The sequence below is a fragment of the Periplaneta americana genome, chromosome 16 (genome assembly GCF_040183065.1).
Source record: "Periplaneta americana isolate PAMFEO1 chromosome 16, P.americana_PAMFEO1_priV1, whole genome shotgun sequence".
In the NCBI taxonomy this organism is placed as follows: domain Eukaryota; kingdom Metazoa; phylum Arthropoda; class Insecta; order Blattodea; family Blattidae; genus Periplaneta; species Periplaneta americana.
Window position 1 is genome coordinate 112,040,695 of NC_091132.1, and position 15,493 is coordinate 112,056,187.

Here is a 15,493-nt window from a genome sequence, read left to right on the forward strand (position 1 = left end):
ATAAGTGAACATAAAGTGATACTACGTGTGTGTATAAGCAGTGTATGTTAAACAGTGATGTTTATGGACGTTGTAAAAATAGTGTCGTTGAATGTATTGTAAAGTAATAGTAATATAATAAATTTAACTATCTAAGTAGTTTTTGCAGACTTTTCCATTGCGCTGTACAATCAATCTTCCTAACGTATCCAGCTGTTTGCTGACAACATAAGGTCCACTATAGTCCACTGTAGTCTATTCAGTTGTTGTTTTTCACGAGAAATGAGGGGTATTTTGATCGGTGTTTATTATAGATACCTGTTGCTAGTAGCTAGAGTTGGGGTGTAGTCAATATATACTGCAGGGCTGTGTCTTCTGCAACTGGTACTGATGATTTTAATTTACTTCTTTTGTGGTTTATGGATGGACAGTATAGAAGAATGTGTTCCAGTTCTTCATCATGATTATTACACCACAGACAAGTAGGATTATCAGAAATTTGAAATCGATGTAGGTACAATTGAGTGACAATGTGATCTGTTCTGGCTCTTGTTAAAAATGTTTGAACATGTCTGAGCAAGTTTTTGTACATTTCCAGGTCATTTGGTTTCTTTTGTACAGACTGTAAAATTTTTCCTTTGTCAGAAGAGAGCCAATTGTTGATCCATAGGTTTGTAAAATGAGAGTTTACTGAAGCAAAAGTACTGGATAGAGACATCACTTGAAGAGGTCTTGGTTGCAAATATGTTGCCATTGAAATGTTATTTCCTTTTGGAGTTAAAATACAATAACTACCCAAAGAATACAATCCCAATTATCTAACCTTTTGCTTTAATTTTGTCTCTGTCTGGTTATATTTTAATTGGGTAATGTAAAATAGATCGTCTCTTTTATTTTCCTGTTGGCTCCGGTAAGAATTTTCAGTAGAAGATGCTGTGAGGAATAAAAATGTAAATGGCTTATTTTAAATTGGGTTAGTTTTGAATATCGTTGAGGGTGGGAGGGAATAGTTTCTGCACAGTTTAACATTTTCGTCACCAGGTGCGCTGCTAAATGCATGGAGTAATTAGTTTTTATTTTCGCTACTTGGTGCGCTGCTAGATGTAATAAGTTCGCCTACTCCCAACAGGTGACAGAAAGATCAATTTCTACATTAGCGCCTCTAGCATGTGTTACGGGAAACTCAGTAAGTTTCGCATCCTATTATATATTTATCCATGTAATATCATTCTTTTTATGTGCATTAACAAATGAAGGGTACACGGAAAAACGATCAAGGTCCATCAAAAATCGAAATTGAGTTAATAATGCTATCTTATAGTGGAAAGAAAGTACTATCATGTGGTCTAGCTAGTAATAAGAAATCATCATTCTTGACATTCCACTATGTCAATTTCTATTACATACACACATAACTAAGTATTAAGTGCTTAAACTTTAAAATTCGTTTTTCTCGAAACTTTCTAAAATGGACCTTGATCGTTATTCCCGTGTACCCTTCAAATACATTTATAAATGGGCTCGAATGACTTTAATTGTTAAACTCCTCGTAGTTGTCCAAATATTAAATATTAGTCTCTCAGTTGCTCTCTAAATTCTAAATGCTTTCTGTTTGTTTGAATGTAAAGATATGGTTAACTGTGTATCCGAAATGAAATCTTGAACTACCGGAGTAACTGAAGATACTCAGTATTCAGTATGAAGTGATTTAGTCGTCCATGGTAGCCGAGCATTTTATCTTGTTCGTCATTAAATCCTAGGTTACAGCCGAGAACGACTATTGCTTTCAAATTCCTTACCATGAGTTTCTCCAAAAAGGAAGTAAAGTTGGAGATCCTGTCCCATAGATTTCAGACACGTAGAAGAACCTTGTATATGAATGAAACAACAACAAAGTTTTGCTGCTTTGTAGACGGAAATAGGTAGCTTTAGGCAAAAGTCTCGATACGGAGTGCACAGCTTCTGCAGGACGTTTCATGGCTTGAATAATTTTCTGATTGACAAATAAGGTAGCAAAGAAGAAAATATGAGCATAATAAAGTAATAGGCGGAGATGTATTCTAGGTGTATGGCGAACAAGCTCTGCAACATAGAAACTGGTTCTGGTTGTAGATTTCTCTGCAACATAGAAACTGGTCTGGTTGTAGATTTCTCTGCAACATAGAAACTAGTTCTGGTTGTAGATTTCTCTGCAATATAGAAACTAGTTCTGGTTGTAGATTTCTCTGCAACATAGAAACTAGTTCTGGTTGTATATTTCTCTGCAACATAGAAACTAGTTCGGGTTATAGATTTCTCTGCAACATAGAAATTAGTTCTGGTTGTAGATTTCTCTGCAATATAGAAACTAGTTCTGCTTGTATATTTCTCTGCGATATAGAAACTATTTCTGGTTGTATATTTCTCTGCGACATAGAAATTAGTTCTGGTTGTAGGCTATATTTCTCTGCAACATAGAAACTGGTACTGGTTGTAGATTTTCTTATCGTAAACTGCTTGGTTTTGAGTGTTATGCTTTGGACCAGCAATACTGAATGAGCACTGCTTCGAGTCCTTATGGGGAAATAAATTTTCTCTTGAAATGTCAGTGAATGTATGGGACCGATGCTCACCCAGCATCGTGATGACTTTGGAGAGCTACGCTGAGTAGCGAATTTTCGTAAACCAGCTGTAACGGCTAAGAGAGGTAATCGTACTGACCACACGTGGGGGTGACTGACTGAATGATCGTTCATTATGTGGACGTGAGGTCAACAGTCGCTGATGGGTGTTGATTCTCCATGGATTTAAAAGTGCCCTGGCGAGATAAAATGTATTAACTATTTCTCGTCCATCAAGTTTCGTGATTTTCAATAAGAGACCTCTACATACAGGACACTGATGGTCGAATTAGGGGACATAGGAAAAGGTAAACAGACGTAGCATTGGGGGGAAGGCTCTGAAGATTTCTGTACGTCGTGGCTAGAAAAGCGGAAATGGATTAACTACATTATGTAAAAAGCGAGGAGCCTCGCCTCAGAATTAATGTCATCTAATCTACCTTGAACCTGGAGAACGCGTCGGGACTGCTGAGGGCCGCGATCGAGTTCCACGACAGGTCGAACTCGCAAAGTGTGGCGGCTGCGGCGGGCCCCAGGCTCGACACCGGCGGGCGACTGAGCAGGTTGTGAGACACGTCGAGCCGCTCCATGTTCTCGTCGGAGAAGAGAGAGTCCGGCAGGGAGCGCAGTCTGTTGTGAGACAAATCAACTACCCTCAATCCCGTGGTGAAGCGAAACAGTTCCGTAGGAATATCGGTGAGCCAGTTCCTGGACAGAAGCAATACCTGCAAAACCGTCAAACGATTCGCTGTCATCAAAATGTTGTAATCATAGCTACAGTTTACGTCAGGCGTTCTCAACCTGGTGCTCTGTTGGTGATATTTGAGCCGTTCAGAGCAAAAGTGGTGTAAGTCAAAAATGGCTAATGAGGGTTAAAGTAAACATTTTGCAAAATACAGCGCAAAGTAGCAATTAATATTCAATTTATTTAAACTATTAGTAGTCAGTGGATAGCAAGAAAGACATATTAATTGCTACTGTGCGCTGTATTTTACATAATTTTTACTTTAAACCTCATTACACAATTTTGACTTTTGCTCAGAAGGGCTCATTTTATACTTTCGTCATGCAAGTAAAAAAGTGCTTGCGAGCACGAAGTCAAGCTTTGTTGTACGAACAAAATCTTAATAAGATAATAGTCCAGTCTTTAACTCTGTGGCCGGGAGGAAAAAGGTCTTAAGTAAAAATTTTATACTTTTCAGGAGAGCAGTAGAAAGATTGAAATTGGTGTCAATTATAGAGTTTTTTTAATTAAGAGTTTTTCGCTGGATATTATTTGTTTATATTTCTTCTAAAATAGGTAATGTTGCTCATTTAACAATTTTGTTGAATATTTCCAAAAATAGCCGCACTTAAGCCCTTTTAAGACTAGAAGCCAAACTGAGTAGAAGGGACTATTAAACATAAGACCTTTTACATGTCAAAATAAATGAGAAATATAAATTATTAGAAATGCAAAATGGGTCTTAAACAATTATAGGACTGTTTACCCTGGTTCTTAAAATTTTAAAAGGAAAGGGCATCAGTACATGATAAAATGGCTAAAATACAAGTTAGACCTTTTTAATAGGGAAGCATGGAAAGTAAACATGGGATGGTTTGTAAGGAATAAAGTATTAAATATTCTTAAGTCCTTTATTCTGTGTGTGCTCGATTCAAAAAGTTCTTAGGACATTTGGTAACGCTCTATAAATCCAGTCAGCAGTCTTATTTGACTTTAACCGTTTTACCAGATTGTAGAGAATTGTTTCCACTTTCAGAACATATAAAAATCTCATTTTCACAAAATGTTGACTTAAGACCTTTTTCCTCACTGCCACAGAACTTATCCTGAAATACGAGCGGGAACAAATAGTGTTCCTATACATCCCTTGTACTACCTTACAGACCTGATAGGGCTTCTCGCATTTCATGTGTATTTCAGTGTGGACTTAAAGGGGGGACTGTACTTCCATATCTTACAATGCTACATTCCTCAATTTTGGGTGCACTTTTCTCAGAAGTGATCAATCATTCTTCTTAATGTATCCAGATGTTTTCTGACAACATAAAGTCCACTATAGTCCACTGTAGTCTATTCAGTTGTTGTTTTTCACGAGAAATGAGGGGTATTTTGATCGGTGTTCATTATAGATGCCTGTTGCTAGTAGCCAGAGGTGAGGTGTAGTCAATATATACTGCAGGGCTGTCTTCTGCAACTGGTACTGATGATTTTAATTTACTTCTTTTGTGGTTTATGGATGGGCAGTATAGAAGAATGTGTTCCACATCATCATGATTATTACACCACAGACAAGTAGGATTATAAGAAATGTGAAATCGGTGTAGGTACAATTGAGTGACAATGTGACCTGTTCTGGCCCTTGTAAAAAATGTTTGAACATGTCTGGACAAGTTTTTGTACATTTCGAGGTCATTTGGTTTCTTTTGTACAGACTGTAAAATTTTTCCTTTTTTTTACCTCTCGTGGGTACTCACCTTGTCGTGGTGAGGGGGCTTAAACTTGTTGTTTAAGTTAACAAATAACAAAGAGATACCCACATAAGCTGCATTAACACCAACGCAGTCCCACTATATTTTTATGCTTATGATTCATGGAAAATTCTCTCAGAAGTGATAAAAGAACCGGTTAAATAAATTTAAAATTCCACTGAGGGGTTGGCAAAAAAAAAATTCATTGATAAAATTTTTTGCATTAAGAATTACTACAAATTGTTTTTTATTTTTGCTGAAGATAGAAATAATTTTGATTTTTTTTTAATCTACTGTGTAAAATCCCATCACATTGATATTGTATATTAATTTCAGCCTTCTGGGTACAATACTTTCTGAGAAAAGTTCACCACTGTCACAAAAATAAGAAAGTGGAGAAAAACAGTGTTAAAGTTTCCATATCTTGCAATGTTAAATTTCTCAATTTTTTTAGCATTGTTCTCATAAGTGATAAAAGATACAAATGTAGGAAAAATAGATTATATGTAACATGTTGTTGTTTTCTAATGCCAGGCGTTTGACAATAAAGTCATTTGACCTCTTGCACTCCAATATTTTTCAACGATATTATCATGACCAGCCAATGAAGCACAGATTTTGAGGTGTTCCGAATCCATTTCTTGGTTTGAGTTGCACAATGGATAGTTAAGGGGAGTGATATATTCCAATTATATGCAGGTGTTTGGCCAAACAATCATGGCCTGTTGCCAATCTAAATGCAGCTACAGACGATTTTCGTGGTAAATCGGGAATTAACTGTGGATTAAGATGCAGAGAGTTCCATTTTTTCCCTTGGGATTGTGTTATCAAATTTTGTTTGTTGAAGTCTAAGTATGTAGATTTAATAAATCTTTTCACAGAGTAATACGTAGATTTAGTAATAGGTCTGTAAGTAGCTGCCCTTCTTTGCTAAAGCATCCGCATTCTCGTTTCCCAGGATTCCACAATGGGATGGTAACCATTGGAATGTAACATACTTTTATACGTATATAGAATCGACTGAATAAATTTAAAATTCCACTGAACGGTTAGCAAAAAAAATTTCTTTGATAACATTTTTTGCATTAAGAATTACTACATTTTTGCCGAAGATAGGGCCAAAACCTGACAATTACAAGAAATGAAATCATGCTATCATTTTACACATATTAAACTACCGAAAAACGAAAAAACTAATATTTCATTTTTTTTGTCAAAATTCGCTGTACAGACTTCCCTTTAACAGAAAAATCAAGGTTATTCAAAAGAATAATATGGCTGCACATGAGGAACTTGTATTAATACTTCTTCAGTTATTTTCAGCTCTGAAACATTTGTTTGAAAAGTGCAGCAGCCATCTTGATGGAGTGTTATGACGGCGTCGCTTATGGGAACGGGTTGAATGAAATTTGAATACAATCGGGAAGGATGCTTCTATGAACTCCATACATTTCAGTTTTTTGCTTCTGATGAAAGTCGTTACTTCGGAATCGCTCAACGTACTATAATCAATCAGTCTTTGAAAATGGATAGACTGCATGACAGACCGTCGTTAATGGACGCTTTTCGCACCGACGGAAGTGCGAACGTTCCCAAAATAAATATCTAACGATGTTTTTGTAACAGTTGATACAACTGGTTAAGAAGGTAGGCCTATGGATAAAAACAGGTAGCTGCAGAGGAGGCAGAGAGCACCAAATACCTTACTATAATAATACCGGACAGCTGTATGCTAGCAGCATTGTCTGAGTGCGAGAAATATCGCGTGCCAGATATTTAGCGGAGGGGCGTGGAATTACGTCCACAAATATAAATATTAACATAGCGGGATTCGGACTATTGTTTAAAACGTGAGTTACTAATATGTGGAATAATATATGAAACATTAAAAAAAAATGTTGAATAGTATTTAATGTAAAATTATTATCTTATATCAAAGCTGCATATTATGAGAAATATTGCATACTTCATATTACTTTCCGTAATTAATTGTTACATATTTTTTCTTTGCCTTAGTGAGACAAAGTCAATTCTGATATTAGGAATGAATTTACAATAATGCTTTATATACGCATTGCTGACAACTGAAAAGATAAAATTCATAGTAATCTTATGCTTGTAATAATTAGTAAAGGCATGTGGACAACACTAAAACTTAATTTGATAGAATCTTAAAATTTCAGATACATTTTAACTTCTGTTCATTTATTAGGTCTAAATAAAAAAAGCTAATTTGTATTTTTCTATCAACGCAAAGACGAAGGAATTAGGTCTAGTAAAGAATGTTGTTGACTCACGTTTTATGATCCCTCGCAAATCGAAAGTACGATTTGGAGCAATTTGTAATGCTGTAATTTTGTAGCAATTATAAACAGCACATATACGTATACCCTCACTTTTTAACACAGCACTAATTAATAAAATTATTAACTAGCCCAGCAACAATATACATTGCAGTTGATTACAGCTTGTTCCACGAGTATCGCCACACCGATCGCCTAGGTAGCAGCACCAGCGTCGTTCGCGCGCAGAACTGCTAGCTGTCCGGTATTATTATAGTACGGCATTTGAGAGCACTAGGAAACCCAGTTACCAAGATAACTTGCGCAGATAATAGCTACATTAATGAAGACGGAACACAAATTTCAATTTAGATTTTAGAGCATACTTATTAATAAATTTATATCTAGTTTGAAAATAACTTCTATTACAATACTGTTAATGTATTTGTTTAACTTTGTGGTCCACAGTTAATTCTATTCCCCCATTCGTGGATTTATGATTTTCCTCCGTAGAAAAATTCCGAATTCTCTGACAGCACAAGAAAATATTATTGGTATATGATATAAATAGTACAGTCTGATTCGTTTGGGTATGGATATTATTAATTTATTATTATAAAGCTATTATGATAGTGGGAAAAATTTCTTGCTGGTTATATTATGATTAAAAGATGAGAGTTTCCATATATATATATATATATATATATATATATATATATATATATATATATATATAATAATCAACAATGCATAATCTGAAAGGACAAATGAAAATCGTAGATGAATAAAACGGCTACTGCAAATCAACAGCGGGCACGATGTGTTCTTTGGTATGCTAAATTTGAGTGTGTTAAAACAGTTCAAAGGGAATTTCGGAATTTCGGCGTGAATATGGTGTGCGTAATGTACCTAAATATGATTCCATAATGTTGCGGTATTCGAGGCGTAGGGGTTCATTTCCCTTTCCTTCCTCCTCTTTCTACTTTTCTGTTCCTAGTGCTGACCTGCTATGGCACTAAAATTGTCCTCCAGAGGCTTAAGGGTATATGTATGTGAACAACCACAAATATTATCAGAAAATGCAGGCTCTAAATTTCTAAAATTTTATAAGGAAATGAACTCACAATTGGACAAAAATTACAAGGTACCACAACAAGACTTATTAGAACTTAAATATCTGATAAAAGTATAAAAAAGGTTACTAATAATATTGTTTTAGAATTCACTTTTTACTTTAAATTAAATTTTCCAAAATTTGACAATTTTCACATATACTATTTCATAACTCCACAACCATTAGAGATAGATTTCAGAAATTTTGTACACTGATTTAACCTGCATTAATGCTAAACGTAGACTACAAAAATGCCCATTTCTTTGAAAACAGAAAGAGTAGGTCACAAAACATTATGTAAATTTTAATATATTTTATATAGAACAAATAAAAAATTAATTGTATTAAAATAAACAATGCTACATGTCTGAGAGTAGTCTACTTTACAGAAATAAGTGTTTATTACATGCAGGTAAAATAATAAAAATGTCAGAGAGACCATAATAATGTTATGATTACCAAAAGATGTAACTGCAGAATTTTTTTCCTTTTTTTTTCATGCTTTGATAAAACTGGTTTGAAAAATATTATTAGTATCCTTTTTTATACTTTTATCAAATATTTAAGTTCTAATAAGTCTTGTTGTGGTACCTTGTAATTTTTGTCCAATTGTGAGTTCATTTCCTTATAAAATTTTAGAAATTTAGAGCCTGCAATTTCTGATAATATTTGTGATCGTTCACGTACATATACCCTTAAGGAGGGAAAGCTGGTGATCAACAAGATCTCCCAGCTAGGTCCAGTGGATCTGTCGTTCAACAGCAGGTGTGGTCTTCCAGACATTCTGGGGTTGTGTGTGAATGAAGTTGCCACCAAAACGTTAAAAAATGGTGTTCAATTAAATCGGCTACTACTTGCCATTTAGTAAATATGTGCTTCAGTGGCTGACCATGACAATATCTTTGAAAAATATTGGAGTGCAAGAGGTCAAATGACTTTATTGTCAAACGCCTGGCAATAAAAAACAACAACATAATGTTGCGGTATCGAACATTGGTAGAAACAGGTTCTGTGTTAAAAAAAAAAAGAAAAAAAACATGCAGGAGGTCGCAGGCGAAACCCAGTACGAGAAGCAGCTATCTCTTGGCTTGGTTCCCAAACTCCCCAGATCTATACCTGGTAAGGTTTATCTTGTCTCAGTAGCAATAAAACCAAGTTCCTTCAAATGAGGGTGGAGATTATAGGAGGGTTGTAAATTTTCAGTATTCCTTTCAAAACCTTGTTATTGTACAGGCTACCGGAACTCAATTAATTGAAAGACAAGCTTAGTGACGGAACTACAAAGTACAAAGAGAGATATTTTGTAATTTTATTTTGCGCTACAGAATGTATCAACTGGTCCCTTCCGCCACTAGATGGATGGACGGCATCGCTCCATTCCCCCATCGCCATGACAATACAGACGAAGTAAGACATATCTACTTTCTCTCTCTTTTCACAGTGAGACAAGATACATCACACAGACTCTAACCCCTCCTGACTTCTTCGTGTAGGGTTTTGTTAAAGATATTGTCTATTCATAGAAACTCATTAACACTGACGATCTGAGAGTAAAAATTACTCAAGCTTTTCAACAAATCACCCCTCTTATGTTACAACGGACATGGGCTAAATTACATCACCGTTACGAGTTGTGCAGGGTGCGCATTGGGAGTCATTTTGAGCTCTGACGAATCTCCTATCTTTCAGTGTTGTAAGCACAAAGTTTCAACAGTAGTAAATGTTTTACGTTATTTTCATTTTACCCATACCCAAACGGATCACCAGACCTGCAGAGTCCTGGTATTGCGGAAGGTGTCGAAGTCCATCTCCGCCAGCTGGTTGCCGCTGAGGTCCAGCCACTGGAGGTGCGGCATGTTGCCGAACACGTCTCGCGTGGCGTTGCGCAGCCAGTTGTGGGAGAGGTCGAGGTGGGTGAGCGAGCGCTCCACGTGGCGCAGGAAGGAGCGGTCGATGCGCGACACGTTGTTGAAGGACAGGTCCAGCACCTTCACGTTGGAGTGCAGCATGGCCACCTCGCTGCCGCGCCCCGCGGTCGCGTTCTGTTCCAGACGCTGCAGCAGGTTGTGGCTCACGTTCAGACGGAACGACGACAGCGTGCCCACCTGTGCAGATAAAGAAGTCAGGAACGGTAATCTGTACAATATCTATTGGAGGCGGTAGAGAAACCGGCATTATGATTTTCCCTCAACTCTCTCGCAAATTTCTCTTATAGAGCGAGCTTGCTATCACTAGATTCTAATGTCAGCTCAAGTAAGTCGTGTGTAAAGTCTTTTGTGGAAGTAAAGTGACACAGTATCTGTGTGATAATTACTAAATTTAGCACAAAATCACAACATATACGCCTACAGAATGTCTCAGGAGAAATGTAAAATACTTGAGGATAATGCATAGTCCGGGTCAGCTTACTTCATACCCTAAGAACAACGAGAGAGAACTATAGAGAGGAAGGAGACCTCTGAAAGTTGAAGACAATTGAACATTGGTCCGCCATATTTTGCTTAGTCAAAACAAAGGGGCGTGGCTCGGATGTTGTAGGAAATGACTGTGATGAAGTTAGTATTATTGTGAATATATATATATTAAGACTATGTTAATAAATAAAAAGTAAAATACACACAAAACTTTACATTTTATAACAGCTGTAGGCGTATGTTTTATTAGTTTCACTAAATATAGGGCCTAAACGACAAGCTATACTCAATGCAACCAAAGCAAAGACGGATGAATGTATTCGGCAGAAGAAAAATAAATAATTTTTTGGCTTCGTCACAAATTTAATTACCTTACAGCTAATCTAACCTAATATGAAATCATGTAATTCAGTGCTCACCAGGTGATTTCAAGAGAGACGACGTATGTAACTAAAAGGAGTAAAATATAGGAAAGGTAGTGGCGAAATTTAAAAAAAAAAAGTCCAATAATTAAGTTATTGAGAGAAATTCATTTGAAATTGGAATTAACACAGAGAACTTTTGCAAACTGCAATTATTAAAACTACAAATAACCTATTAGCATGCAACATAATAATTAAAGAATGACACTAATAGAAAGTTACTCGTGATCATAACTCACCACATTTATTGAAACGATAAGATACTTACGATTAACATTGTTATCAGAAACAACAGGAGGCACAGCTAGCTACACTTCTTTTCACGTGATGGAGACATCGTGTAGTCTAATATAATTTGAAACAAATATTGATCTCACACGTGTCTCGCAACTAGGCAGAGGCTTTTGCAGAATAAAACTGTTCTTACATTTGACACAATAATGACAAATTGTGTGTGATGCAAGTGCTAACTTTCCTCTTTGTTAACAAAAAAGAGCCCTATGCATTAATAAAAAGAAAATTGGATTAGGCCCTATAAACACAATAAATACTAAACTCTTGATGGTACAAACTTATTAATACAGATATTTCGCTTATGCTCAGTCCGACTTATCTTATAATTCTCTGGGCAATGGTACCTGTATTGAGAGGGTTTAATTATCCAGAAACGAATATTATGATTTACGGTACATTTCATTTAAATGCGAGGGAATGAGACATTTTTGGAAATTTTAAAGTCTCAATTATTACTTTTTAATTTATAAATCAGCTTTTTACAAAACCTATAGCGAAATGTTTAAATTAAATATTGATGTTTCCGAAAAATATAATAATTTATTTTATTTTACTATAGACCGCCATGTTTTGTAGGGAATGATCCATAGTACTGTTGGCCTCCGCAGGGAGCGCTTATCAGAGGTCTTTTGCCTCTCTATAGTATCTAACTCGTTGCCTAAGAGTGAAACCTAACCATTTCCCCCCCTCCCATTACTACATATGCCATAGTCTCGTCGCTCTAATTTCCGGCAGCCAATCACGTTGCAGATCGGCTATATTTAAACGTGTGCGTCTTGTGATTCGCTGATGAAGATGTTATGCATTTCCTAAGGCTGGATAAATACTTAATATAATCGCCCGCCATTTTGGCTCTTTCGTTGGCGTTCGCAGAAAGCACACGAGAAGATTATTTGCCGTTCAATTATTTGCTGAATTACAGTGCGTTTGATTTATTATCATAGGAGCTACGACATGATAATGTTTAACGGTGTGGCAAATAGATCCCTCGTCTGGTAGCTCGGCAACGAAAGAATAAAAATGGCGAACGATATTACCTACCTAGACTTTATAGACCCTTGACTTCCTAGACGTAAGCAAAGAGGAGGAGTCACGCCGGGGATAACAGCGTCGCGACTATAGTGGATTGTGGTGATTTTCTAGTTTGCAGGTTGAATTTTCTTTTACCAACTTCGTTTCGAATTTCGATACTGACAAATACTACAAATGGTAGTGATTTTGTAACTGGTATGTTGGCAGCTGAGACAAACATCGATAATATTTGTCGGTACTGGAGTTCTATGAAATTAAAATTGTACTAAATTTCTGACCCGGTTACTGGAAGCTAGTGAAATTTGAATATACTAATAATTGATTAATATAAGTATTAATTTTAATACATAATAGTTATTTTATGTGTTGCGTTGTGGTTATAATTCAAGACTATAGTCAGGTAGGTTTTCGGAGTTAGTACTAATAATTCCATGTGGTCAAACAAAATACATTTTTAGGTTAGGTCTCGTGAGTCAATTGTTTAATCAAAGCAATGAATTTTGTATTGCCAGACAAAATACTTGACATGTTGACATATAGTTTGACTAAGAAAATATGTTACAAATTATTGAATTATTTAGAATAACCTTCCAACATAAAGTACGGTAAGTAAATAAGTCATTTAGTACGTAGGATCGTGTGATATCTGGTAACAGTTGGCAACACTGACAAGACGGCAATATTTGCTGTTTAGGAACTGTTCTTACGTGACCCTCAATATAGTTTGAGTTAATCTATATCAATTTAACCTGATATACGCTACCGTACCTATGTTGGGGAGAAATACTGAAACGTCTTGGGATTTCATGTACTATACTTGACGTGTTACGTCAGATCTTTTGCACATGTCAGCATTTGAGCACCGCAACGCCAGCGCAACACGCACGTTCACTTGACTTTTAATTCGTATATTCGCATAATGAATATACAGACATGCCTTTTTATTTACGGATTTTGTGATGGCAATGCATTGGCTGCTGTAGAGGAATACAGACAACGTTTTCCCAGTCGAAGTGTTCTCTTCTAACTGAGCGTTTTTCGTATTTGCCGGGTGTTATCTGAAACTGGCAAGCTACCAAGAGTTTCATTGAGCTCGGAAAATGAACCATGTTACGAATTTACAATGCATGGAATCCATAAGAAGGGCAACTTTAGTATGTCTTGTGTAATTATTTAATTTTCTTACTGAATTTGTACAGATACGAAATTTAAAAATGGGCGGGAAGTCTTGGTAGCAGTCCTCCTCTATATAGCCAAGAAGCTTCGCTAGGATATCCACAAGTAGCGTACATTTAGGCGCCCTTGTTTACTGCACATGCGCAATGCGTTATATCTGGAACTTAGTAAAATTAGATGGCCCAAATTTTGTTTCTTGATCTGTACTTAATTATGAAATAAGTAAAATTAGATGGCCCAAATTTTGTTTCTTGATCTGTACTTAATTATGAAATAAACATACTGGAACAGCACAAGATGCAGCATTTTCAATAATGTATCATATCACAATGGTCTAAAACGTAAAAATACGCCTATAATGTCTCTCTTCATTTAAAATGTCGTCCATCAATAACTTTGCAACCGTTACATTTCGGACATAGGTATATCTGGTTAAATCGATGTAGATTAATCCAAACTATATTATCCTGAAGTATTTTATATTCTTTTTAAGACACCCTGTATATTAGCATTGCACATTGAGCAATATGCCTTTATTTGATAATTGTGTGCTAACAAATTGGTCCTTGTAGTTCTACGACGATTTCAGGAAAGATTCCCAGGTGATATCTTTGCAAGTCACAAAGCGGTTCCTGGTTTTGTGAATAAATTCTGCGAGACAGGAAGTGTCACAGAGTACAAATGAAGAAGACTATGTACTATACTCATCGAGGAAAATTAGGAATGACATTCAACATCGCTTGGAAAATTACCCTAAAATTCACTTCTTCTTTCGCAGGAAAATGTGTAGGCCTATCTTACTTCCTGTTAAGGCTGATTGATGAAATCAAGCTCACGTGAAAGTTCACATGTGCTTTAGTAATAAATATTTTTCTCTCGAAAATTTTAATTCATTAGTTTCCGAAATAAATTACTGTTACGGGTGGTTTGAATCACCCTGTATACTTGTAATAATCATTTTAATTACTTCAAACTACAGTAAAATATATTCAGAGACTGTAACACGGTTAATGCAGCAACAAGAGCGGCAGATCTGAGAGAAACTCTGTCTCCTAGCTCTTGTTCACCACACACAAGTATCAGGGAGTTGAACCTGGTCGAGCATGGAGAAGTCGAGAGACTGGAGCTGGTTGTAGGCGAGGTCCAGGAGTTCCAGCTCGGGCAGGTTCTGGAAGGCCTCGTCGGAGATGGTGTGCAGCTTGTTGCCACGCAGATCCAGCCTCTTGAGGCGATCCAGGTTCATGAAGGCGCGGCGTTCTATGCGGCTGATCTTGTTGTCGTCCAGGTGCAGCCACTGCAGCGAGGGCAAGTCCACGAATGTGTGGGTGTTCACGGACTGCAGAGTGTTGAAAGACAGGTGCAGCTCCTCCAGGCCCCCGTGGATGCCTCCCTGACAAACGTACGAATTAATATTATGAAAGGCGACAAGCACTCATTGCTCTTGATCAGGTCGTCCCACCCCCAGTTCTTTTTGAGCTGATGAAGCCGAACTCGATTTCTCGCGATCTGAAACTCGCGATTTGTCAAGCGACAAGCATTCATTGCCTCATAGTTTCAGGATCAGGACCCATCTCCAGATCACCCTATGCCAGAAACACCATATACTATCCCATGGTGAATTACAATTCGGGCTATCTATCTATCTATCTATCTATCTATCTATCTATCTATCTATCTATCTATCTATCTATCTATCTATCTATCTATC

General features: G+C 36.6%; 1 protein-coding gene across 2 annotated transcripts in view; it reads right to left on the reverse strand.

Moving 5' to 3' along the window:
- The window catches only part of chp (leucine rich repeat containing G protein-coupled receptor chaoptin), a 116,212-nt gene that overhangs the window by 34,763 nt on the left and 65,956 nt on the right, over positions 1-15,493 (reverse strand). Inside the window, exons 8-10 of one of the 2 annotated variants that reach the window (XM_069812769.1) lie at positions 14,879-15,175; positions 10,436-10,552; positions 3,020-3,304 (exon numbers count right to left, since the gene is read on the reverse strand). In XM_069812769.1, the coding sequence (XP_069668870.1) occupies positions 3,020-3,304; positions 10,436-10,552; positions 14,879-15,175 (699 nt within the window). Of the gene's footprint in view, positions 1-3,019; positions 3,305-10,216; positions 10,553-14,878; positions 15,176-15,493 lie in introns of both variants that reach the window. The other variant, XM_069812768.1, reaches the window with a different exon arrangement.